The sequence below is a fragment of the Dipodomys spectabilis genome, unplaced genomic scaffold (genome assembly GCF_019054845.1).
Source record: "Dipodomys spectabilis isolate Male_0828 unplaced genomic scaffold, ASM1905484v1 ptg000468l, whole genome shotgun sequence".
NCBI classification, from domain to species: domain Eukaryota; kingdom Metazoa; phylum Chordata; class Mammalia; order Rodentia; family Heteromyidae; genus Dipodomys; species Dipodomys spectabilis.
The window spans coordinates 1,014,117-1,038,208 of NW_024871145.1; the positions used below are offsets into that span (position 1 = coordinate 1,014,117).

At 42.3% G+C, this 24,092-nt stretch overlaps 1 protein-coding gene and 1 long non-coding RNA gene across 3 annotated transcripts in view; both read right to left on the minus strand.

Moving 5' to 3' along the window:
• Window positions 1-4,797: 4,797 nt before the first annotated feature.
• On the minus strand, window positions 4,798-7,050 carry Magee2 (MAGE family member E2). Its single transcript, XM_042668691.1, has one exon. The coding sequence runs from the start codon at window positions 6,836-6,838 to the stop codon at window positions 5,267-5,269; it is 1,572 nt and encodes a 523-aa protein (XP_042524625.1). The 5' UTR covers window positions 6,839-7,050; the 3' UTR covers window positions 4,798-5,266.
• Window positions 7,051-14,623: 7,573 nt separating this feature from the next.
• The window catches only part of LOC122098264, a 93,161-nt gene continuing 83,692 nt past the window's right edge, over window positions 14,624-24,092 (minus strand). For both annotated transcript variants that reach the window (XR_006145704.1, XR_006145703.1), the window contains exon 8: window positions 14,624-14,876. This is a non-coding gene — a long non-coding RNA (uncharacterized LOC122098264). The remainder of the gene's footprint in view (window positions 14,877-24,092) is intronic.

The window sequence follows — 24,092 nt, forward strand, 5'->3', positions numbered from 1 at the left end:
AGGAGAGATTGGCAGCAGGAGCAGCTTCAGAGCCTCTCAAAAGACAATTCCTGCTAAAGAGAGCATACAAATACAAGATGGGTGTGTGTGTGTGTGTGTATATGTGTGTGTGTGTGTGTATGTGTGTGTGTGTGTGTGTGTGTGTGTGAGCATACACATATGCATGCATATACAAAAAAAAACACCACTAAGATACTGAATGAAACTCAACAAATGGCAGAATTCATAACTGAAGAAATGAACAAGTGTAGATCAATATGAAAGGGAGTTCAAAATAAGTCTGTTCAAAATTCTGAAAGAGATTTTTTTTTTTTTTCTGGGCACTGTCCCTCAGCTCTTCAGCTCCAGGCTAGCACTCTACCACTTGAGCCACAGCGCCACTTCCGGCTTTTTTTTTTTTTTTTCTGCTTATGTGGTGCTGAAGAATCGAACCCAGGGCCTCATGCATGCAAGGCAGGCACTCTACCACTGAGCCAACTTCCCAGCCCTGAAAGAGATTTTTTTTATAAAAGGACTGGAATCAATAGTCCACAACTTCCTATCCACACTCTCCTATGATCAAAGTCATCCTCACCAACTGGAAATCCCTGAGGGCTAAGTAAGGAGTTGAATTTATTTGTTTTTCTGCTAGGGCTTGAACTCAGGGCCTGGGCACTGTCCCCAAGCTTCTTTTTGCTCAAGGCTAGCACTCTACCACTGGAGCCACAACACTACTACTGGCTTTTTCTGTGCATGTGGTACTGAGGAATCAAACCCAGGGTTTCATGCATGCGAGGCAAGCACTCTACCACTAAGCCACATTCCCAACCCAGGAGTTGAATTTTTGTAAGGCATTAAAGGTCTGCTTAAAGAGATTACCTATGATCCCCGGAAAAGTGTCACATGGATGAATGTCTACAAAGAAAATATTACTGTAGCTAAATATTACTAATCCATAACCTCCTAGGGTTAATATTTACCTGAAGTATTTACTAAAGAAAACAAAGATTAGTTAATTCCATGAGCCCAGTTTTTTTTTCTTCTTCTTCTCTCTCTCTGTCTCTGTCTCTCTGTTTTTCTTTCTCTATCTCATATGTCTCTTTGTGTTTGCCTGGAACTTGCTAAGTAGCTCAGATTGGCCTCAGTCTTATGATCCTCCCGCCTCAGACTCCAGAGTGCTGGGAATACAGGCATCTCCACCACATGTGGCTAGAACTCCAATTTCATTTGAATTCAGCTACCAAAGTATCAACAAGCAGTCATCTTTTTTTATGTTGAAAATGTATCCTATTGCCTTGAGCATGCTAGGCAACAAGTCTACCACTAAGCTACATTCCCAGCCCAGACAAGTAGAAAAGTTTAAAGCAATGGTGAAATATGGAAATTTCACTAAATTGTGACACAATTGGCTTGGATGATACTTATCAAATACTGTGTGATTCTAGCCTTTTCTAGCAAGTTGAAAGTAACTTCAAGAAGTCTGGAAAGAGGGGCTGGGAAGGTGGCTCAGTGGTAGAGCGCTTGCCTTGCATGCCTGAGGCCCTGGGTTCGATTCCTCAGCACCACATAAGCAAAAAGAAAAAAGCCGGAAGTGGTGCTGTGGCTCAAGTGGTAGAGTGCTAGCCTTGAGCTGAAGAGCTGAGGGATAGCGCCCAGGCCCAGAGTTCAGGCCCCATGACTGGACCAAAAAAAAAAGAAGTCTGGAAAGAGAGGTTGTTTAACTTGCCCAAGGTCACTCAGCTAACCAAGTGACAGAATAAGCACTGAATAGATCTAAAGTTCTTAGTCATTCGAATGTATTGCTCCTTCTTTATCAAATGCTTGGCTTATTCCTAAGTCTACAAAAAAATCCACCAAAACCAAACAAAACAAACAGGCCTTGGGTTTCTGTTTCCTTTCCAGCATTCTTTCTAACTAGCCCCAAACCCCGTATACTGAGAATTCCTTAAGATTATTCATTGGAGAAGAAAAGAAACCCTTTTCAGCGAGAAATCTCACTATCTGCAGGTCCTGAGGAGAAATATGGACCTTGTATGAACCTGAAGGGTGGTTATGGGTTGATCCAGATCATGGATATCAGAAGGTTTAAGGGCAGCAGTTCAGGGGGAAGGGGACTGGAAAATTTGCCTTGAAATTCACGTATGCCAATCAAGCCCAGCTTTTCTCTGACTGTATACTTATTTGTGGACAGCTTGTGTGTGTGTGCGCGCATGCGCGCACGCACATGCATGTATGTGTGTGTGTATGTGTGTGTGTGTGTGTACAGAAGGTATGGAAAGGGCAGGGAAGTGCTTTCCTAACCACTCATCTTCTCAGAAAATGGATACTCTTGGGCTTCAGCTACTGAAAGTGAATATATTCGCAATGGTATTTCCCCAGGAAAGAACTTACTCACATGTGCACGGGTCTCTCAGTGGCATTATACATCTAGGATGAGGAGTCCAGACCTAACCCACTCTACGAGTCCCAACTCCGTCAAAACTTCAGTAGTAGTTGAGTGCTGGTGGCCTACAGAATCTGTCAATGAACTCAGACCTTCCCACTTTGTACATAAATTCAGAGATGAAAAGGATATTTGATATGACTTAGAACATGATTTAGGCTTAAACAATGATCATTCATCCGATGAATATGTGTTGGCCAGACACCCACTTCCACCCGTGTTTCTCCTAGGGGGTGTCAATTCCAAGCTGGTGCCTAAAGGGTGGGAAGTCCCTTAGATATCTCATGTCTTCCACAGGAACTTCTGTGTCCCTCCGAAAGAACTCTTCATGTCCCTTACCCTGGGCACATGCCCTGCAAGTCTCATTTCTGGAAAACTGTCTGTGACACTGGTGACACAGGGCTCTGCCTCACTTTGATTCTTCTATTTCTGAGCAGCTTTGGATAAGTCAAGAGTTCTGCCAGGAAATTTTTTTTTTCACAATTGCAATAAACATTACTAAAACTTATGCAGGGTGAGGAGTGGTGACTTGGCTCTTTGCTGGGTGAAGGGCAGCAGGTAAAGCTGAGGGCTCACAGAGGACCCGATTGGGCAAGGATCCTAGGACAGAGTGGAGTTAACAGTGTTCATTCATTAGACTCTGGAGGAGGGCTCTTTGGACTTCAAGCCCAGCTCTCACTCATTGATTGGCTGTGTGACTTTGAACATATTAGTTACGCCTCAGTTTACTGTAGTGTCAAATGGGAATATCAAAGTGCTTCTTGGAGAATTGGTGGTTAGAGCCAAGCACAGGAAACCCCGCTGCACAATGTTTGCCATACAGTTAATTGTAAAACAAGTAGCAGTTTTACATTGATCATTGTTGCTCCATAAGCTACACCTTCTTAGAGGGTTGTTTCTTTTCCTGGAGGCCCTAGAAGAACTTGAGTTCAAAAAGTCAGAGCAGGAAAAGATTGACACCTTAATTTGCTTGTTTCCTTTCTCCCCCCCCCCCCCTGCAAGCCTAAACAGATTTTAGGGTTCAAGGAGGCTGGGGAATCCAAGCCTCCAGGTTTTGCGGGGCGGGTAAGACCCCACCCCATTTCCCCGCATTCCTTCACTCAGGCTCCCCAGGTACTAATTTTCTTGTCACCGGAAATCCCGCCTTGAGCCTTCAGTTCTTGGTATGTTGCTAGAGCAGGAGATTACTGAGATGTGGTGGGGGCTAGATTGCCCTGGCAACCACAGAGACGCCTGCGCAGTGCCGATCCCAAGCAGCCAGCTCTAATTAGGTTTCTGCATAGCGGCAGGTCAGACTTGGGGACCAACAGGGTTTCTTTCCCCTCCCCCTGTCCACTTCCTCAGCTGGAAGGTTGTGTTCTCTTCCTGAAGCTGACATAAAATGTGGGCAATATCTTCCAAACTGTCACCTATCTGCTAGGAGGTAGCCATTAAAGGTAGCCTCTGGTGATTAAAAAGGATGTAAAGGTCAAAAAGCTTGCTGAGGCCTGGGAGATGAAGTATAAAGCCTACACTGGTAGACATCACTCCCTTTGCCCCTGTCAGAGATGGCTTTCCATATAATACCCACCCCAGCGAAAGGAATGCCTTGCAGGACCTCTAGAGAAAGCTTAGGGAAAGCTGCAAGTCAGGTTAGAAGCTGTGAGAGGAATCAGAATGAAGAGATCCAGAAGGCTCCCCTTAACAGCTTGGGTGCTGAAATAAATCATGCTGGAAGAGGGTTCCCATATACAGTTCTTTCCGTCTGAATCAGGATGGAAGATCAGCTGTGTTCAGGAATGTCCTGTCAGTTTCCCAAGGGCCCCTCTCTGAGGATATGGGCCCTTGTTTGCTCTGCCAGACTTTTCTCTCCCATTCTCCCCCCTTCCCTTGAACCCAACCTTGTCTTTCGTGGGTTACTTCCAAGTGCCCTAAAGGCATTTTATACTCTCTGTCCCTGTCTTCATCAACAATCTCTGCTTTTCTCCCACTCCTCAACCTCACATTAGGTATTACTAAAGCAATATTGTCCCAGCCCTGCATACCATCCTATTCTTCCTATCACCCCTCCCCACCTCACTACTTCCCATGTTGACCTCTATTTCACACTGTTGCACCTCCTCCAACCCTTATTGGACCCCATTGCCTTTCTCCAAAGTTAGGTGCTAATGTTTCTAACTCCCATAGCACAACCCCACCCCAACCCATTTTCTTACCCTTCCTATACTATGCCACTTGTTCCAGCATAATAGAATTGCTGGGTTTACTTCCATAAAGTTTCTCCAGTAAGCTCTGGGCTTCTTTACACCTTTCTATTCCCAGTACAGAGGCCTGTGCTCAGAGCATGCAGGTGCTTAAGCAGTGTTTGTAGAATAAATGAGTGCATAAGCAGGGCATCTAATTCATTAGGCTTTTATTTTCACTACACTCTAGAACAGCAAAGCAAATACAGTGAAGTGGCAGTCTTTTTGTTTTTTAAACACAACAGGAGACACGAAGAGAGGGCAACCACAGATAGGTGGTATGGGTTTTGGTGTGTGTGTGATTTAACTGCTGCACTGGATCGTTTTACTGATTATCTCAAAGATAGAAATATTACCAATACATGTTATACAGTTGTCTGAACTTTTATACTGAAACAAGACAGGAGAGACAAACAATTTAATTTATAAACACTGACCATGAACCTCACTGAAGGGTATTTTTAGAAGTAGACACTATTAGAACTGGAACACAGAAAGCACAATGTGTACTCTTTACCCCAGCCCTCCCCAACTTCTGATTTGGGGCACCAGTGCCCTTTTCCCCAGGGACCCTTGAACGGATGTCACACAATTGAAGTGATTCCTTTTTCTCAAGACTTCTTCACATGGAGCCAAAGAAGAACATGGCGGTTGCCTCAGATCTGGCTCTGGCCTCTTCATCTTCCACAGCCTCCCTATATTGCTCAGGCCAGTCCTGTGGTCGTTTTCTGTAGAGTCTGGCCATATACTCCAAGGCTTTCATCTTGGTGATTTCAAGGTGCGCCCGAGGACCCCACAGAAGCTCATATTCGACTGGATTGGAGTAAGACAGAGGCCTGCATTCCAGGTAGCGCTGTCGCATCAGCTTACAGGTGATGGCATGCTTTCTTCCTACATCCACGCTGAACCTCCGAAGTAAGTTCCAGACGTTGGCTTCTTTGACTCGGTTGCCCATCAGGAAGATCAAACCTAGGATGGGCATGACGTATTCTTGAGTGGGTCTCCCCAGGCTCTCCAGCATAACTTGCTCTTCTTCCGATTCTGGTTGTTGAACAAGGAGGTAGATGTGCTCGCTGGTATCAACCTCAATCAGAGAGAACCCATAGAACAGATCAAGTATTAGAGTAGCTCGACTGAGGATATTTGGGAATACGTCCTCAAATTCTTTGCCAGTGTGAGCCAACAGCTCATCCTGGTGGATAGGTAGCAACTCTTCAGTGACATTAATGGCCAACTGGACCAAATCATTTGCCTTATCATTCATAATGTCCTCTGACCAGAACTCTAGGCCAGCAGCTTGGCTTTTTTCTTTTGCTTTATCAGCTTCCAGGGCCTTGTTATACTCTTCTGGCCAGCTCCAGGGCTCTTCATCATGGGCCTCGGCTACAAATTTCAGGGCTTCCATCTTTGTGATTTCCCTGTGTGCTCTAGAGCCCCACAAGAATTCAAATTCAAGGGGATTAGTGCCATACACTGGCCAGTACTCCAAAAATCGCATGCGTACAAATTCAGTAGTGAGGAGGTTCCTTGTGTTCCCAAAGAGGTTGTTGATCCTCTGAGGCTCATCCAACACATCAACCTTAAGCAGCAGGTCCCAAATGGAGGCCTCTCTTGCCCTGTTGCCATTCAGGAGGATGTGGCCTAGGACCAAGGCCAGGAGACCTGCCTTTGGCATATCCAGGGTCTCTGCTAGCCGTTCGGTGGTTTGGGGACCCCGCTTACTGATTAGATTGTAGGTATCGGTCTGGGGGTCAAGAACCCTCAGGTTCAACCCAAAGACCCGATCCAGGTAAGCAGAGGCTCGTCTGAGTATCTCGGGGAACTGATCTGAGTATTCCCTGAGAAACTCCAGCATCTCTGATTGCTGGATAGATCCCTCCGTTTGGTTTTTCATTCGCATGAAATTCACCAAAGCCATCGACCTGTCTTCTAGAGGGTCATGGACTCGGAGCGCCCCCAAACGTCGGGACTGCTCATCGATGAGAATCTCGATGTCATTTGGGTCCGGCGCAGCCTGGGAAGCGCTGGCACCCTGAGGGTCAATTGGAACCTGAGGACCCTGGGGGACATCGGAGACAAGCATGGAGATAGGGGGCCCAGAGGCGTCAGTAGCCTGCATTTCACCCCGGCCGTCGCTGAAATCTGCAGTGGTCTCTGCGCTGCCGTGGCGCGCATTCTGGCTTACCAGAGACATGGTTCCAGGAGACAGGAACGGGAACGGGGAGCTCAGCGGTCCGTCGGAGAGAGGACGGTGGGTGTGTTGGTGCCTCGGCACAAAGCCGAAGCCTGAGGCCCGGAAGCTGGGCGGATCACAAGTGAGAGCGGGTAAGAAGGGAGATCTTTTAAACACAAGAACTAGCCAGCAATATGAGCGCAAGCCTGAGAGCGTTTTAGCTTTGCCGCAGCCTACGCAGGCGCAGTCAGGCTCTGCGACGTGGTGGCCACACCCCGTTCCGAGTCCTCCACTCCGCTCCCCCTCCCGCTTCCACCCCCCTCCCCGCCACCACCTCCAGGCTTGACGAAGCTGTTGGAAGTGTATGGGGCTGGATTCGAACTTATCAGAGAAGAATTTTCATGAAAAGGAGGAACAGAGACGAAGCAAAAGGGGAACAGGGGCGGGGAGTGTTGAATGACTGCATTTTAAGTTTTTCTGTGATCTATAAAAAGCACCATGTTAGGAAGTAGAATAGAATTGAGAGGAAAAGATTTTTCTGATTACTTCATAGATCTATTAATACATTAACCCACTCCATAACTATTGCCTAGCCGTGTGCCATACTGTGGGCACAATGCTGGATATTAGGCACATCAGAAGATGAACAGAATTTTTCCTTGCTACAGTGAGTTTACCAGTACATTCTGGGATAGGTTCAAACCAGGGTAATAATGGGCGCTAAACGTTTATGAAGGACTTACTATGTGACAGGCACTGTTTCTGGTGTTTTCCCTTTTCTCATATTAAAATCACTTCATCTTAGCCACGGGGGAGCTAGTCTTAATAGTCCTCATGTTACAGATGAGTCAACCGAGTCAGGGAGTTGAAATTACCTATCCAAAGTTAGGCTGCAACAAGTCAAAGAGATTAGGATTTGAACCCAGATCTGTCAGTCCCAAGCATAAGTACTTTGTCACACACCATGTAACCTTTAAGCAGTGTTTATCCCTACTTATTAAAAAATGGCTCAGATAAAATAGAAGAAATAGATGTGTCTTGAATGGTCAATTAACATACAAACACAAAAGGAGCAAGCAAGTAGTGAATTACAGCTTAATCTGGGGTGTCTTAGATTGAGGGTAGTTATCAAGAAAGCTTCAAGGAGTGATGAAAAGGATGAGTTCAAGGTTTTCAGACTATTACAGCCTAAGGTAATATCAACAGGAAAGGCCTAGAGGTGTGAAAGTATAAAATATATTAGCATAACTGCCACATGCCCAGAGTGGCGAGAGCCAGATTACACAAGATGGGCCCGAGAGGAGGATGGAGGTGGCTGGACAGGAAGAATTCGATTTCCTGTTTTTCACTTAGTAGTGGGGTAGAATTAGTTAGTTGTCAATGGAGCTCATGAAGGCAGTTGTTCCTGTATGTGCAAAATGTGTTTGGGGACACATAATCTCAACTTTGGCCAGGAAAGAAGGGTCAGTTGCTTTATTTTCTGGGATTGCTGCCAACATAGTTGGGCTAAAGCATAGCTGAAATCCAATCCTCAGTCAAGAAGGAATGCATTGGTTAGAGAGGGGGGAAAATTACATAAATCCCATCTGCAACCACAACTGAAATCCTTCCTTAAATTCTTTTTTTTGTTGTTGTTTTGTTTTGTTTTTGGTCGGTCGTGGGGCTTGAACTCTGGGCTTGAGCCCTGTCCCTGCACTCTTCAGCTCAAGGCGAGCGCTCTACCACTTGAGCCACAGCGCCACTTCCTTAAGATTCTATGGTTACAGTTCACAATCCTGAGCCCTAGGATTCCTTCAGAGGCCTCTTAGTCTGATAGCTCTGACAAGGTTTATGTTCCAGGGTACTTTTTGCAATAGCATTGTACGAAGTTCAAGACCATGCATTTGGCTAAACTGGGCTAAAGAGATCAAAGTTTGCACGAATGTACATGTTCTACAAGCTAAAAATGTGTGGCTTGTGTTCTAGGCTGCTACAAAATTGTGATTGAGGAGAGAACTAATGAGACCTTTATTCTGATCTTTCCTCTCCTCCGAAAGGACTCCATGTTCTTAGGAACAAACTCGATGTTTAGTCTCTTTGATTATAAACACAAAAATCACATTTTCTCCTGAAAGCCAGCTGTTTGAGTTGGAACTCCTATTGCTTCTACTTCCATCTGATAAACACAATAGCCTGATCACATTCCACTGCAATCGATTTCTTAATAAGTTCATCTTTACTAAGCTCTTTTTATAGTTATAATTGTTATTATTGCTGTTAATCTCTTTCTGTGCCTCACTTGTAAATCATAGGTGTGTATGACTAGGAAAATTTTTTATTGCTCACAACTGATGCTCAACAACTTGAGACATAACTCTAGCCTTGCTTTTTGCTGGTTATTCAGAGATGGAGTCTCATCCTTACTGAATTCTCTTCATTGTGTGTGTGTGTGTGTGTGTGTGTGTGTGTGTGTGCGCGCGTGTGTGTTGGGCATGGGGCTTGAACTCTGGGCTTGGCGCTGTCCCTGAGTTCTTTAGCTCAAGGCTAGCGCTCTACCACTCCAGGTACTGAGCCACTTCCAGTTTTCTGGGGGTTTATTGAAGAGTGTCAAGGACTTTCCTGCCAATGCTGGCTTTGAACTGTGATCCTCAGATCCCAGCCTCCTGAGTAGCTAGAATTATAGGCATGAGCCACTGGCGCCCAGCTAGTTCTCTTTTTTATCCCTTCCCTCTAGTACATCCTTTTAGGAAATCAACTCTGGCCAGGCACACAGCCATACTATGGGTCTCAGCAATTTCCTATTTTCTAGTTCTTCAAACAGCTCTAGTTATTGCTAAACAGTGAAAAAACTGTGCCTGCAACGGACATATGTTCCACTCTGGTTAAATGTGAGTGTAAAACAATGGGCTTATTCTCCATTCCAAACTTCATTTGACACTTCCTGGCTTCCTTGTACACTTCAAAAAAACACGACTTAAACCATTTGATGAAAGGCAAAATCACTAGATGTCCTAATTCTCCTTTATTTATAATCCAGAAAAAAGCCATAAGGTTTTTTTGTTTTTGTTTTGTCGGTTGTGGGACTTGAACTCTGGGCTTGGGTGCTGTCCCTGTGCTCTTCGGCTTAAGGCGAGTGCTCTACCACTTGAGCCACAGCACCACTTCTGGTTTTCTAGTGGTTTATTGGAGATAAGAGTCTCATGGACTTTCCTACCCGGGCTGGCTTTGAACCGTGATCCTCAGATCTCAGCCTCCTGAGTAGCTAGGATTATAGGCGTGAGCAACCCCATAAGGTTTTTACAAAGAGTTGTTACTCAAGGGAACAATATAATTTTGTGGAAAATTCATTCCTGGATAATGTTGTATGGACGTAACATTGTGGTAGTTATGCACTAATTTTTGTAATACTGATTCCTTTATATCTAAAATAGTAATGACTGATCATATTCAATTCATTTTTAGAGCAATAATATTTTATTCAGAAGACTGGGAACACAGATCTGCTAGAGTACTGGTGAGTACTGGTGAACATGCATAATGCACTAGGCTTGCTTCCCACTACTGCAAAAAAGTACTTCATTGAGATTGACATAACAAGACCTGAATATTATTATTAAGTTAGACGATACAGCCAGGTGCTGTTGGCACACATCTGTAATCCCAGCTACTCAGGAGGTTGAGATCTGAGGATCAAGATTCCAGGCTACTCTGGTTGGGAAAGTCTATGAGACTTTTTTTTTTTTTTTTGGGGGGGGGGGTCCGGTCCGGTCGCGGAGCCTGAACTCTGGGCCTGAGCGCTGTCCCTCAGCTCTTCAGCTCAAGGCTAGCGCTCTACCACTTGAGCCACAGCGCCACTTCCGGTTTTTTTCTTTTTGCTTATGTGGTGCTGAGGAATTGATCCCAGGGCCTCAGGCATGCAAGGCAAGTGCTCTACCACTGAGCCAACTTCCCAGCCCCTCTATGAGACTCTTATCTCCAATTAATCACACACACACAAAGGCAGAAGTAGAGCTGTGGCTCATGTGGCAGAGCCAGCCTTGAGCACAGGCTCTGAGTTCAAGCCCCAGTACCAGCACACAGAAAAAGAGGAAGGAAGGAAGGAAGGAAGGAAGGAAGGAAGGAAGGAAGGAAGGAAGGAAGGAAGGAAGGAAGGAAGGAAGGAGTGAGGGAGGGAGGGAAGAAGGAAGGGAGGAAGGGAAAAAAGGAAAGGCAACACAAGAATACATTGAAAATCTTTTAGGAAAAACTTTCATTAGTATTTTAGAAGAAATGCTTCTAATTTTCCATTTCCCCACATTTTAAAAATTGAAATATAACATTTCTACAAAGTGCATAACTGAAATATTCAGATCCATGACTTGTTACAAACGATCTAGTTGGGTAACCAGAAACTAGTTAACAAAGTATTAGAGTACCAAGAAGTCTCCCTTTTACTTGTTAGAACACCTTGTACCCCAAAAGGAAATTCTATTTTGTTTTAACACTGTAGATTCATTTTGCTGTGCAATTGGAATGATGTTCTATAATTTCTCTCAAGTCTAGCTTCTTTTAGCACGGCGTGTAATACTCACAGAAATGGTTGCATGTAGCTGTAACTCATTCATTTTGGTTACTGCATATTCCAGCTTGTGAACATGTAAGAATATTTTTGTTCATTCTATTGTTGATGGATATTTGGGTAATTTATATTTTGAAATAAATAGTGCTACTATGAATACTCTAGAACACATCTTCTCATGAATTCTTGTAAGCACTTCCATTGAGTGGGTACCTAGGAACACTACATAGACTATGCATACTTTCAACTAATATCAAAAGTAATTTAACACTTCCTATGGCATAGCAGAGTGCTTTGGTTTCTCCATTTCTTAACTGATGCTAGTTTTTCTTCTTTAACTATTTTGGTAGGTAACATAGTGGTATAATCAGAACTTACTTGTGTGTGTGTGTGTGTGCTGGTCCTGGGGTCGGTCCTTAAGCTTTTGTGCTCAAGGCTAGTACTCTTATCACTTTGAGCCACAACTCTATTTCTGGATTTTTAGTGTTTAATTGAAGATGCTCAGGGCATTCCTGCCCAGGTTGGCTTTGAACACTGATTCTCAGATCTCAGTCTTCCAAGTAGCTAGAATTACAGGTGGTGAGCCATGGGCACCTAGCTTAGAATTTAGTTTTCAGTGATGACAGGTGAAACTGAGTTCCTTTTCATGTTTATCAGCCATCTGGGTATCTACTTTTAGGTTTTTCTCATTTTTTTTTCCTGCTACTGGGCTGTCTTTTCTTGTTGACTTGTAGAGTTCACCTATTATATGCATACAAGTTTTGTCAAGTATGTGCATTGTTGATAACGTTGTTGATATACAGGCTGCCCTTTCACTACTTTTTTTTTTTGGTCGGCAATGGGGCTTTAAATCTGGGCCTGGGCTCTGGTCTTGAGCTCTTCAGCTCAAGGCAAGTGCTCTACCACTTGAGCCACAGCACTACTTCAATTTTCTAGTGGTTAACTGGAGATAAGAGTCTCACGGACTTTCCTGCCTAGGCTGGCTTTGAACTGTGACCCTCACATCTCCTTGAGTAACTAGGATTACAGGCATGAGCTACCAGTGTCTGGCCCCTTTCACTATATTAATGTTTCTTTTTTTGTCGGTAATGGGGCTTGAACTCAGGGCCTTGTCACTGTCGCTGATCTCTTTTGCTCAAGACTAGACCTCTATCACTGAGCCACAGCTCTACTTCCGGCTTACTGGTGGTTAACTGGAGATGAGTCATGGACTTTCCTGCCTAGGCTGGCTTTGAGACACAACCCTCAGATCGTAGCATCCTGAGTAGCTAGGATTACAGGTGTAACCCCTGGCACCAGGCTTTTAATGTTCCTTCCAATGAACAGAAAATTTTATTATTATTAAATATTTTTATTGTTATTATAAAGGTGATATACAGACGGGGTTACCATTTCATAAGTCAGGTAAAGAGTACAATTTTTTTTTTTTGGGTCCAGTCGTGGGGCTTGAACTCGGCCTAGGTGCTGTCCTTCAGCTCTTCACTGAAGACTAGCTCTACCACTTGAGCCACAGCGCCACTTCCGGCTTTTTTCTTTTTGCTTATGTGGTGCTGAGGAATCGAACCCAGGGCCTCAGGCATGCAAGGCAAGCGCTCTACCACTGAGCCACCTTCCCAGCCCCAAGAGTACATTTCTTTTTGGACAATGTCACCCCTTCCCTTGTTCTCTCCCAGTGTTTCTCTCCTGACCCCACCCGCAAGTTACACAGTGTCTATTGAGTACCACTGTTACATTTGTTTACCTTTGTCCCTCCATTTCTGTGCTCCCCATAATCCCCCCCAAAAGGGAACAGAAAATTCTTAATCACTATATAGTTCAATTTAGCAAAACTCTTTATAATTAGTGAATTTAGGGCCATGGTTAATCAGTATTTGCTTATAACAAGACCACAACATATTATTTTTTATGTTATTTTTCAAAATAAGACATAAAACATAAACTTTCCTTTTGAGATACCAAAATCTTCTGGAACTTATTCTGGAGTAAGGCATGAGGCAAAAGGTCAAGATATTTTTTTCCCACTACATGGTAAGTGTAAAATTGTATGCTAGTCTTCAATTGATCAAGTACCATTATTTTTACAACATCCTCAACATACCACTGTGTTATCACATTTGTCATAAATTAGGTGATGATATGAGTGAATTTGTTTCTGTATTCTAAATGTTGTTTTTAGCTTGGCAATAATACTACACAGTCTTGTTTCAGTTTTTGTAATACAGCTTCTAGCACTGTTCTTTAGTATCACTTTGACTACTCATGCCCCACTGAATTTCTTTAGTATTATATTCCCATTGTTCACACAAAAGCAATGGAATTCTGATTGTGATATTTCAACCTGGGGGGAATCAGTATGACTGAATCTTCCAAACTATTAAGGTGGCATACCACTCCATTTATTTTGAGTTTTCTAATCTTTTTCAATAATGCCTTGAACATAAATGCCATCAAGCCTAGATCTCCAAGAGTATACCTGTAACTGAACAAGTTGGTCCATTTCTCATTGTAGTGGTAGCACATATAATGGAGAACTCTCTCACTTTGAGGTTATGAACAGCACTTATTGTAGGATTGGGGTTTCATATGTAATTTAGGTGATTTTGTGTGTGTGTGTGTATGCGTGTGTGTGCACGCGCATTGGTCCTGGGGCTTGAACTCTGGGTCTGAGTGCTGTCCCTCAGCTCTTCAGCTCAAGGCTAGCGCTCTACCATTTGAGCTATAGCACCACTTCTGGTTTTCTGGTGGTTTATTGGAGATAAGTTTCATGGAGGGTTTGGGAAGGTGGCTCAGTGGTAGAGCGCTTGCCTTGCATGCATGAGGCCCTGGGTTCGATTCCTCAGCACCACATAAGCACAAAGAAAAAAGCCGGAAGTGGCACTGTGGCTCAAGTGGTAGAGCGCTAGCCTTGAGCTGAAGAGCTGAGGGACAGCACCCAGGCCCAGAGTTCAGGTCCCATGACCGGACCAAAAAAAAGTTCTCATGGACTTTCCTGCCCAGGCTGGATTTGAACCTTGATCCTCAGATCTCAGCCTCTTGAGTAGCTAGGATTAAAGGTATGAGCCTGTAATGAAACGTTGAGTTTCAATCTGGACTGGATTCTGTCAGAAAAGGTGTCTTTAGAAATCTTATCTAGATGGGCTGGGAATGTGGCTTAGTGGTAGAGTACTTGCCTAGCATGCATGAAGCCCTGGGTTTGATTCCTCAATACCATATAAAACAGAAAAGGCCAGAAGTAATGCTGTGGCTCAGGTGGTAGAGTGCTAGCCTTGAAGCTCAGGGACAGTCAGTGCTCAGGCCCTGAGTTCAAGCCCAAGGATTGGCAAAAAGAAAAGAACAGAACAGATAAGTTGGCTTTCACCACTGTTGAGATTTTTTGTTGATTAGATGTTAGAGGGTGTAGTTTGAGGGTAGACTCAGGTTAGTCTCTCCTGCTCCATTTGTTTCAGGGTGATTGCTGAATCCTGTGATGTGACAAGAACTGAGTAGTGGTACTGAGGTGTCTAGACAGGATCCATGGGCCAACTGTAACACAAGAAATTGTTAGAAATAAATTATTCCTTACATAATTCTTGAGGTCAGGACCCTATGTTATAAAATTGAGGCATGTATTTAGAAGGCCAGGTCATAACTTATTGATGTGTCCTGTAGTATATACATGCAGAGCACCTGCATATATCTCTATCTCTATATAACAGCAGAGTCAGGTGAACAATGTCGTATCCAATAATCAGTTAAATCCAGAGTGTGGTTTTGAAAAAAAAAATTCAGGTTTCCCTTAAGTGGCAGAAGAAGACTATCTGGAGTCAAAGATAGCAAGATGAAAATAAAAGTAATATTAGTAATAAAACCAATATTCAGAAGAGTGTTTAAAAATAAATCTTTCATGAAATCCTAGCCACTCAGGAGGATGAGATCTGAGACTCAGTTTGAAGCCACCCTAGGAGGAAAATCCATCAGACTCCTATCTCCAATTAACCACCAAAACTAGCCAGAAGTGGAACTGTGGCTCAAGTGGTCAAATACTAGCCCTGAGCAAAAGTGCTCAGGGATAGTGCCCAGGCTCTGAGTTGAAGCCCCAGGACTGGTTCAAAAAAAAAAAAAAAAAAAAAGAATTTAGTTGCATTGCCCTGGGTAGAAGCTGTTATTTTTTTCCTGGAGGCTTCCTAAGAAAACTCCGTTTAAAACTCTTGACTTTTGATGCAATAGAGGAAGTGAGAAGCATGAATAGAAGTAACAATATCTTAAGATTTGTATTGTTCTGCCACTTGTCAGAAGTACCTGAACCAATTAGGTTCAAAATCAGTTTTTTTCTAATTACTATTTGAAAAGAGCAAATTTCCATACTATAGATTATGTATGGTCTGTTTTGGTAGGTACTTTTCCAATGTACCTTGTGTTTGTTAGTGATAAAGCTGGAAGTACTGTATAAATATTTAAGCACATAAACAGGTAAGTGGTAGAATCTGGGGTTGGATATGAATTTCCCAAATGCATGAGATAATCTGTTATTAACTGAACAGGAGATAACCTACCTGTGGGCTACAGGAGGTTTGATCTTATCACTGTAAGGCTAATAACAGTTATTTGGGGCCTTCAAGGTTTGAGAGTTTCTGAGACCATGCCAGTTTTAGTTAACAATTATAACAGTTCTCTCTACTTTTCCTGGATACTATGGACAATACAGTGAAATTTCTCAGTGAAAGGGGGAAATGTACAGTTTAATAAAGTTCTGGGCGCTGGTGGCTCATGCCTGTCATCCTACCAGGAGGCTAAAATCTGAGGAATGCATTTGGAAGCCAGACTGGAACGGGAAGACCATAAGACTCATTTCTCCGATTAACCACCCAAAAGCTGAAAACAGAAGTATGGTTCAAGTAGCAGAGCACCAACCTTGAGTTAAGAAGCTAAAAGCAAGAGTGTGAAGCTCCAAGTTCAAGCTCCAGCACTCATCTGTACATATACAAACATATAAATTCTGGTGAAAATTAAATGCTTCTACCTATATACAGTGGAATTTTACATAGCCATTAGAATAAAATAATGTCATTTGCAAGGAAATGGATGGAACTAGAACAAATCATATTAAGTGAGCTAAGCCAAGATCAGAGAGACAAACGGTGCATGTTCTCCCTGATATGCAGAAAATAGATTTAAAAAGCACTGTGATATGACAAAATAACACATAGTTTTAGATACCCACGTACAGTGGGACCAAAAGAGGATAGTCTTAGGAGAGAATCACAAAGGTGCAATACCCAAATACCTCCTCAAATATATATAAAATAATATGCACACTGAAACAAACTCCAAAGATATGGAAATAAAGGATTTTTCTTAATTAATTTATTTTTTTACTGTGAAAATACTGTACAGAGGAATTAGAACTACATGGGCAAGATAAAGAGTACATTTCTTATCAAGCATTGTAGCCTCCTCCTTTGTTTCCTCTTCCCATCCCTTCCCGTCCTCCCCCAGCCTCCCCACTCAATCCTCCCTGCCCCCCCCAATTTATTTTTTGTTGACTCTGTGCTCTTTATATATGTTGTATTCACATCCACATCTGAGGGAGGGTAATGGGAGGGTACAGAATCAGAGGGAAAAGGGTGAAAAAGTGCAGCAGTGGAGCTCACTGGCTGCACTGTACATTGATGAAAGTGAACTATGCAACTCATTGGTGGAGATGGGAGAGAGGGAATGGGAGACAATGAGGGAACAGATGACACTATGTGAAAGGAAATGTACTTATTTCTGGATTTATGTAAAGGTAACCCCACTGTATATCACCTCTAAAACAATAATAAATTGGGGGAGGGGGACAAAAAAACAAATGCTCTGCCACTAGAGAAAAAGTGGGAATTTGCCAAGTTAGAAGAATGAAAGCAAACCTTTAGTTTTTCTACCAGTAAGGAAAAGTTTCAATCTACATGAACATTAAACAAATCAAAACAAGAGTATGTTCCTAGCCCATTGTAGAAGGCATTTCCACAAAGTCCATTTGGAGGCATTCAGAGCCATAGAATGGTTCGGAACTTTATTGTATCTTCAGTTTTACCAGGATTTAGTTGATGACAGGATGCCTCAGGACTACCTTTAAAATCATGCCCATCTGAAAGCCCCCTCTACACTGTCCCTAATCCTTTCTTTTTTCAGTAGCTGGGGATTAAACCTGGCCTCAAGCATGCTAACCAAAGTACTCTACTAACTGAGCTACATCCCTTCTTTGGAATCAAGACCTTACAACAATTAATTGTGGCTTCTTAAGGAACTGATTTTCTGGGGTTTATTAAGTGGAATGATCTTTTATTTTTACAATGCTATTTCCTTAGGTAAAGACAAGGAATTTAAAAATTTTTTCATTTGACATCCATTTTGTAAAACAGGGATTCCTTCTGAGAGAGGGAACCCTTTTACTCCAAAGCATTCTGAAGCCAAGGGCTCACCTAAAAGTATGTAGTTACAACCAGCTTACTATTTATCTTTTGTTAATTGGTAAGTCCAAGGTGACAGCGATTAATGGAGCCATATAAACAATTTTGTTTCCATGAGCTTATTTTTGCTTTAACTATTCAGTTATATCAACTGTCCAGATTAATGGGTTTCAGTGAGACATTTGCATACATGCACATAAATGGTGCTTTGACCCTCTCTACTCTCCCTCCCTATTACCATTTTTTGCCCTCTTTTCCAGAACCCCAATCCGGTCCCACTTCCCTCAGGCTCTCTTGTTTCCACATACGACAGAAAACTGTTTATCTGGCTAAGTCCTCTTAACATAACTTCCTCTTCTACCGATTTTCCTGCAAATGAAGTGCTTTCACTTTTCAGACGAGTAAAAGTTCATGTGCAGATACTATATATTTTTTTAGTCCATTCACCAATTATTGGCATAATTTGCCTGTTGTGAATATTGCTGCAATAAACATGGGTGTGCAGATATCTCTATTGTATTTGGACTTTTATACCCAAAAGTGGTAATACCTGGATTAGTTGGATTATATCATAGTTGTCCTATCAATGTTTTAAGGAAACTCCACACAGATTGCCATAGTACTGAACTAATTTACATTTCAACCAACAGTGATAACAGTTCTTTTCTCCATGCATCCTTGCCAGTATTATTATTTTTGTTAATTATTATTATGATTAGGGCGAGATGGAATCTCAGTAAACTTTTTAGTTCATAGTTCCTTGATGGATAAAGATGTTGAATATTTCCCCCATGTATTTATTGACCATTTGTACTTTCCTAAGATGTATCTCTTCAGATCACTAGCCCATACATATTCATTGGATTACTTGTTCTGGATATTAATCTTCTACCAGATGAATATCTGGCAAAGAATCTCTCCCATTCTGTAGACTGTCTATTCTCGCTGTTGATTTGTTCCTTTGCTGCATGGAAACTTTTTCATTTGTTGTAATCCCATTCATCTATTCTTGTTTTTATTTCCTGAGCTATTGAAGTCCTTGGTAGGAAATTATGACCTGTTCCAATAGTTATAGTTTCCGAATTAAAATAATTTTAATCAATTAGTTAAAAAACAGGGTTACTCAAGAGAGTTGCTAAAACATCTGTATAGGAAATGGCTCATTACAGAGCAAAGGAATCATAGGGAGTTTCTTTTTCAAGTAAGAGAATGCATAGAGGTGACTTTGAAATGTTGCAGCAACTAATAGTAATAGGTGAAGGAGAAAGCAACCATGAGAGGTTAGGTTACTAAATGAAAGTCACTGACTTTTTTATGTTTATTTCTAAAATTTATGTATCATGAGAAATCACTAAGTTTAATATAGACCTGAGACATATTTCATGTTGATAGCTCTTAGACAAAGTGACTATGTGTCATCTACTGGCTCTAATGAAAACCTCTAACAAGCAACAGGTGTCTAATAATTTCTGTGTAATTGACTCTTGGTGCTTATTCATATGAAAAAAAGGGTAGGAAACATTTCTAAATCTAGAATCTTTGTAACATTCTAGTGTTATGTCCAGATAAGGATTCCCCAAAGACCACCAAGGAGCCGATTCTCATGCAAGTACATGAGAGTAGTTTATTGCAAGCTTGAGCCTGGACTCAAAAACTGTCACCGACACAGTGGGTCAGAGTTGAGAGTCCCAACCTTTCTTTTAGCAGGGTTTTTATAGGGCATAGGGTTGGAGGTTCTTAGCTTGGCAGGTACATGATTGGTTAACATATAGCAAACAAGTCTTGTCACATTCTCGTTGGCTAGGGTATGTGGGCTGAACAGCAAGAATGTTAACTATGCTATCTTATGAGTCTGGAGCTTAGGTACTTTCCTGTCATCCACTCATGGCTATCGCTAGGGGAGTTACGGGCAGAATGTTATTGGGATGTTTCGCAGTTTTTCCAGGAACCTGAGTTCTTACTTTCAGTAAGTCTTTACCACGGGTACTTTCGGTAAAGGCCTTCAAAATGGAGTCTAAGTCCAAAATGGCTGTACTTTGGCTGAGGCCTCTCACTAGGGCAGAACATCATTGTATCAATCTTTGTGCCTAAATATGATGTTTCTTTTAACTTACAAATATTCCATCATTCAGTTGTGTACTGGTGACTACATACCTATAATCCTAGCTGGCTCACACTTGTAATCCTAGCTACTCAGGGAGCTAAGATCTGAGGATTAGAGTTTGAAGCCAGCCTAGGCAGGAAAGCACCTGAGACCCTTTATCTATAATAACCATCCAAAAGCTAGAAGTGAGGTAGATGTGGCTTAAGTGGTAGAGTACTGTCTTTCATTCAAAGCCAAGCAAGAGTGCAAGGCCCTAAATTTAAGCCCAAGTTCTAGTACAAAAAAAAGAAAGAAAATATTTCATCCTTTCATTTTCATATTGAAAGGATCTGTCACATCCATCCCAGGGGACAATGTGGAGGCAGACAGGCACAGGAGAAAGATTATTACAAGGTTTATTAGAGGAGCCATATTTCTCCCGGAGAGAGAGCATATGGCGACCTCTACTATTAGGTAGCAGCAGGGTTTAAGGGGTAGGAAGTGAGGTAGATGGGAGTTCAGGTGGGTCTGGGCAGAGAGAGGGAGGGGCCAGCTCTATGGGGAGCTCCAGGGCAGGGAGGAACTCAGGTCTGGGTGCAGTTCAGGAATAAATGTGGGCATATGGCCAACATAGGATCTAAATATTAGAATGTAGCAGATATTGTCTTGGGTGCTTATCTCCAATTAACCCCTAAAAGGCCAGAGGGATGGCTCAAGTGATAGAGCACCAGCCTCAAATGAAAAATGGAGACAGTGTTCCCAGGCCCTGAATTGAAGCCCTAGTACTGACACACACACACACACAAATTCTATCATTGAATATTCTAACATATTTTAAATATATATAACTAACCTAAGAAGTTAAATTCCTTTTAAATTTTTCATATGAAGTTTTATAAATAAAATTTTACCTTAATTAAATGGACACACATGACTACTTCCATTAATCTTTCTTCACAGGTAAATGATCAAAATTTGTGGGGCCTAAAGTCCATTTAAGGCAAGTCAATGAGAATACAGACATGAAAAATAACCTTTATTTTTGGTTTTGCTTTTTTTTTTTTTTTGGTCAGTTGTGGGGCTTAAACTCAGGGCATGGGCTCTGTCCTGAGATTTTTTTTCCAAGGCTAGCACTCTACCACTTGAGCAACAGCACCACTTCCGGTTTTCTGGTGGTCAATTGGAGATAAGAGTCTCATGGATTTTCCTGCCCAGGCTGGCTTTGAACCATCATCCTCAGAACTCTGCCTCTTAAGTAGCTAGGATTACAGGCATAAGCCACCAATGCTGGCTTGTTTCTGCTTTTTAAAAAATTGTTTTTGAGACAGTCTTACTATTATAGCTCAGGTTAGCCTAGAATTCTCCTGCTTCAGCCTTCTGAGTGCTGGGTTTCATATGTGTGTTACCATGCTCAGCTAGGAAAGGCAAAATTAAGACCATATTTAAAATACCAAAGTAGCCAGGCATTGGTGGCTCAAGCCTGTAATCCTAGCTACTGAGGAGGCTGAGATCTGCCATCCTGGTCAGGAAAGTCCATAAGATTCTACCAAAAAAAAAAAAAAAAAAGCCAGAAGTGAAGCTGTGACTTATGTGGTAGAAAGGCTAGCCTTGAGCAAAAGAACCCCAGGAACAGTACCTACACCCTCAGTTCAAGCCCCAGAACCAGCACAAACACAAAACAAAGTACTAAAAGGATTGATGTGATGCCAAAAAGTTCTAGTTATCATCTAGCATAAAATGTCAGCTCAAATTAAAGACCCAAATTCTGTCAAGCACGCACCCAAGGTTCATGCCTATAATGCCAGCGACTCACGAGGTTGACATCCAATGATCGAAGTTCAAAGCCAGCCTGGGCAGATGAATTCTAGAGATGCTTACCTCCAATTAACCAGCAAAATGCCAAAAGGAGCCAGGTTGCTCAAGGGATAGTTTGACAGCTGAACAAGAGCAAAAGTCCTGTTCAAGCTTCTGCCTATCCAAAAAACTCCAATTCTAGCATTACTGTTTTGGTACAGTAGTCATGTATTAATTTACAATAAAATATTTATCAATATGCTTTTATATTTATGCATTAAAGAATATACAGAAAATTGAGGGAGGGTAACAATCTTCCACAAGAAATGTACTCATTACATTTGTAACTGTAACTTCTCTGTATATCACCTTGACAATAAAATTAAATAAAAAAAAAAAGAATATTCAGATAAGTCAGGCACAGTAGCTCTTACCTTTAATCCTAGCTACTGAAGAGAAAGAGATCAAGGAGATCATGGCTCATAGCCTGCAGGGGCAAAAAGTCTGTGAGACCCTCATCTCAACCAATAAAAAGCCAAGTTTGGTGGAACATGCTTGTCATCCCAGCTATACAGGAAGTATAAATATGGAGTTTATGGTCCAGAACATCCTGGGTTGGGGGGATGTCTTAAGTGCAGAATGTCTGCCTAGCAAGTGCAAGGCCCTAGGACAAAAAAAAAAAAAAAACCCTAAAACAAAAAACAAACCAAAATACAGATAGTAGCTAAGAGGTAAAAATAGGTATTAACTTAGTTTTTAACTGTAGTTTTAAAATAAAAATAACTAAGGACATATTAAACAAAAGAATATCCTCTTGCCCGGTGCTGGTGGCTCATGCCTGTAATCCTAACTACTTAGGAGGCTGAGATCTGAGGATTGCGATTCAAAGCCAGCCCAGGCAGGAACATCTGTGAGACTCTTATCTCCAATAAACCACTAGAAAACCGCAAGTGGAACTGTGGCTCAAGTGGTAAACGCTAGCCTTGAGCTGGGCCTTGAACTGAAGAGTGCAGGGACAACACCCAGGCCCAGAGTTCAAGCCCCACAACCAGGGACAACACCCAGGCCCAGAGTTCAAGCCCCACAACGGACAAAAACAAAAACAAAAAACAAAAAAAGAATATCCTCTTGACCTTTAGCAGTCCCACTGCTAAAGGAACCAAATAAAGAGGCTTTGTTTGTACTATCTTCTTCTACTTAGTGGAGGATCAAGAGTTAAGAGTACCTGGGTAGGTTTAAGAGATCATGGTCCATTTCATCTTCTATTTCTTGGTAGAGGGCCAGTAGTTGGGCCTGGTTGCTTTCTGCCATTGGGTAGAGTTTCAGGAAATATTTTCCTTATGTCTTCTTTGACCATTCATGAAAGGCCAGAAGCTGCTGGATCGAAGTGGATCTCTGACACAAGGCTGGTGGACACCGGACTTGTCTAGGTCATATTGGTGTTTATCAGAAAGCCCTGCCTGCTACTTGTGAGGTTGGCATTATATGTTACCCTCTGGTGGCTCTGTAACCACTACTGAAGGCAGATAAGTCCAGTGGCCAACAGGGAGAAAGAGCTGGGTTCTACTATTTCAAATGTCACAGGTGGATGGTCTCACACTTTGTTCACAGAGAGATGGGTTGTTACCCCCCTCCCCATGCTGTTCTGCTACTGCCACTGCAGATGTAAGACTGGAGCAGAGGTGCTGCCCCCGCCAGCAGTGTAAGTGCTGATAGAACTGCCTATGCTGATTTATATTATGACCCCAGTATAAACAAAGAATCCACTTATGAGACTTGTACTTCTGACCAAAATGGAGTACAGGGACTAGATTTATCCTCCTATCTGAGACAACTTTTAAAAACAGACAAAAATCTATAAAGCAACAGTTTAAACATGCAGTGAAGGGCAGTGACATCTGAGAGTCAGGAAACAAAAAGTGAGTCCTATAGCTGCCCCATATTACTTCCAGGACTGAGTCTGTATGTCTCAGTATAGGGAAGGGCAATCCAGCCAGAACCATAGGGACTTCTGGATTGGAAGCAATGAAGCAGTGAGTTTGAGATAAAAGAAAACTGGAGTCAGGACAGGGTAAGGAGAAGGAAGGCGAGAAGAAGGGACAAGAGAGGAGGGAAGAAAGGAGAAACACATTTTCATTCAAGTAGGCTGATTAATAATGGATGTTCCAATGTGAGAAAAGGACCCAAAGAGGAAGAATGAACCACATGAAAGAACTTGAGGGAAGAGTACTCAGCACTGCTCATAAAGTGTTTCTTCCAACTACTCAGACTAGACAGCCACATAATTGATTGGATTGTGGGAAAGTAGTCAGAAGAGTCTTGTCTCAGTAGTGGGGCATATTGACCTAGACTAAACGATGCTCTGTTCTTACTTAACAAGTAATAAAAATGGCACCAGCACAGGGCAAAGTATTTTCATGTAATTTACTCACA

Coding starts and splice junctions, on each gene's coding strand:
- Magee2 (XM_042668691.1), bottom strand. CDS start 6,838: ATGTCTCTGGTAAGCCAGAATGCGCGCCACGGCAGCGCAGAGACCACT.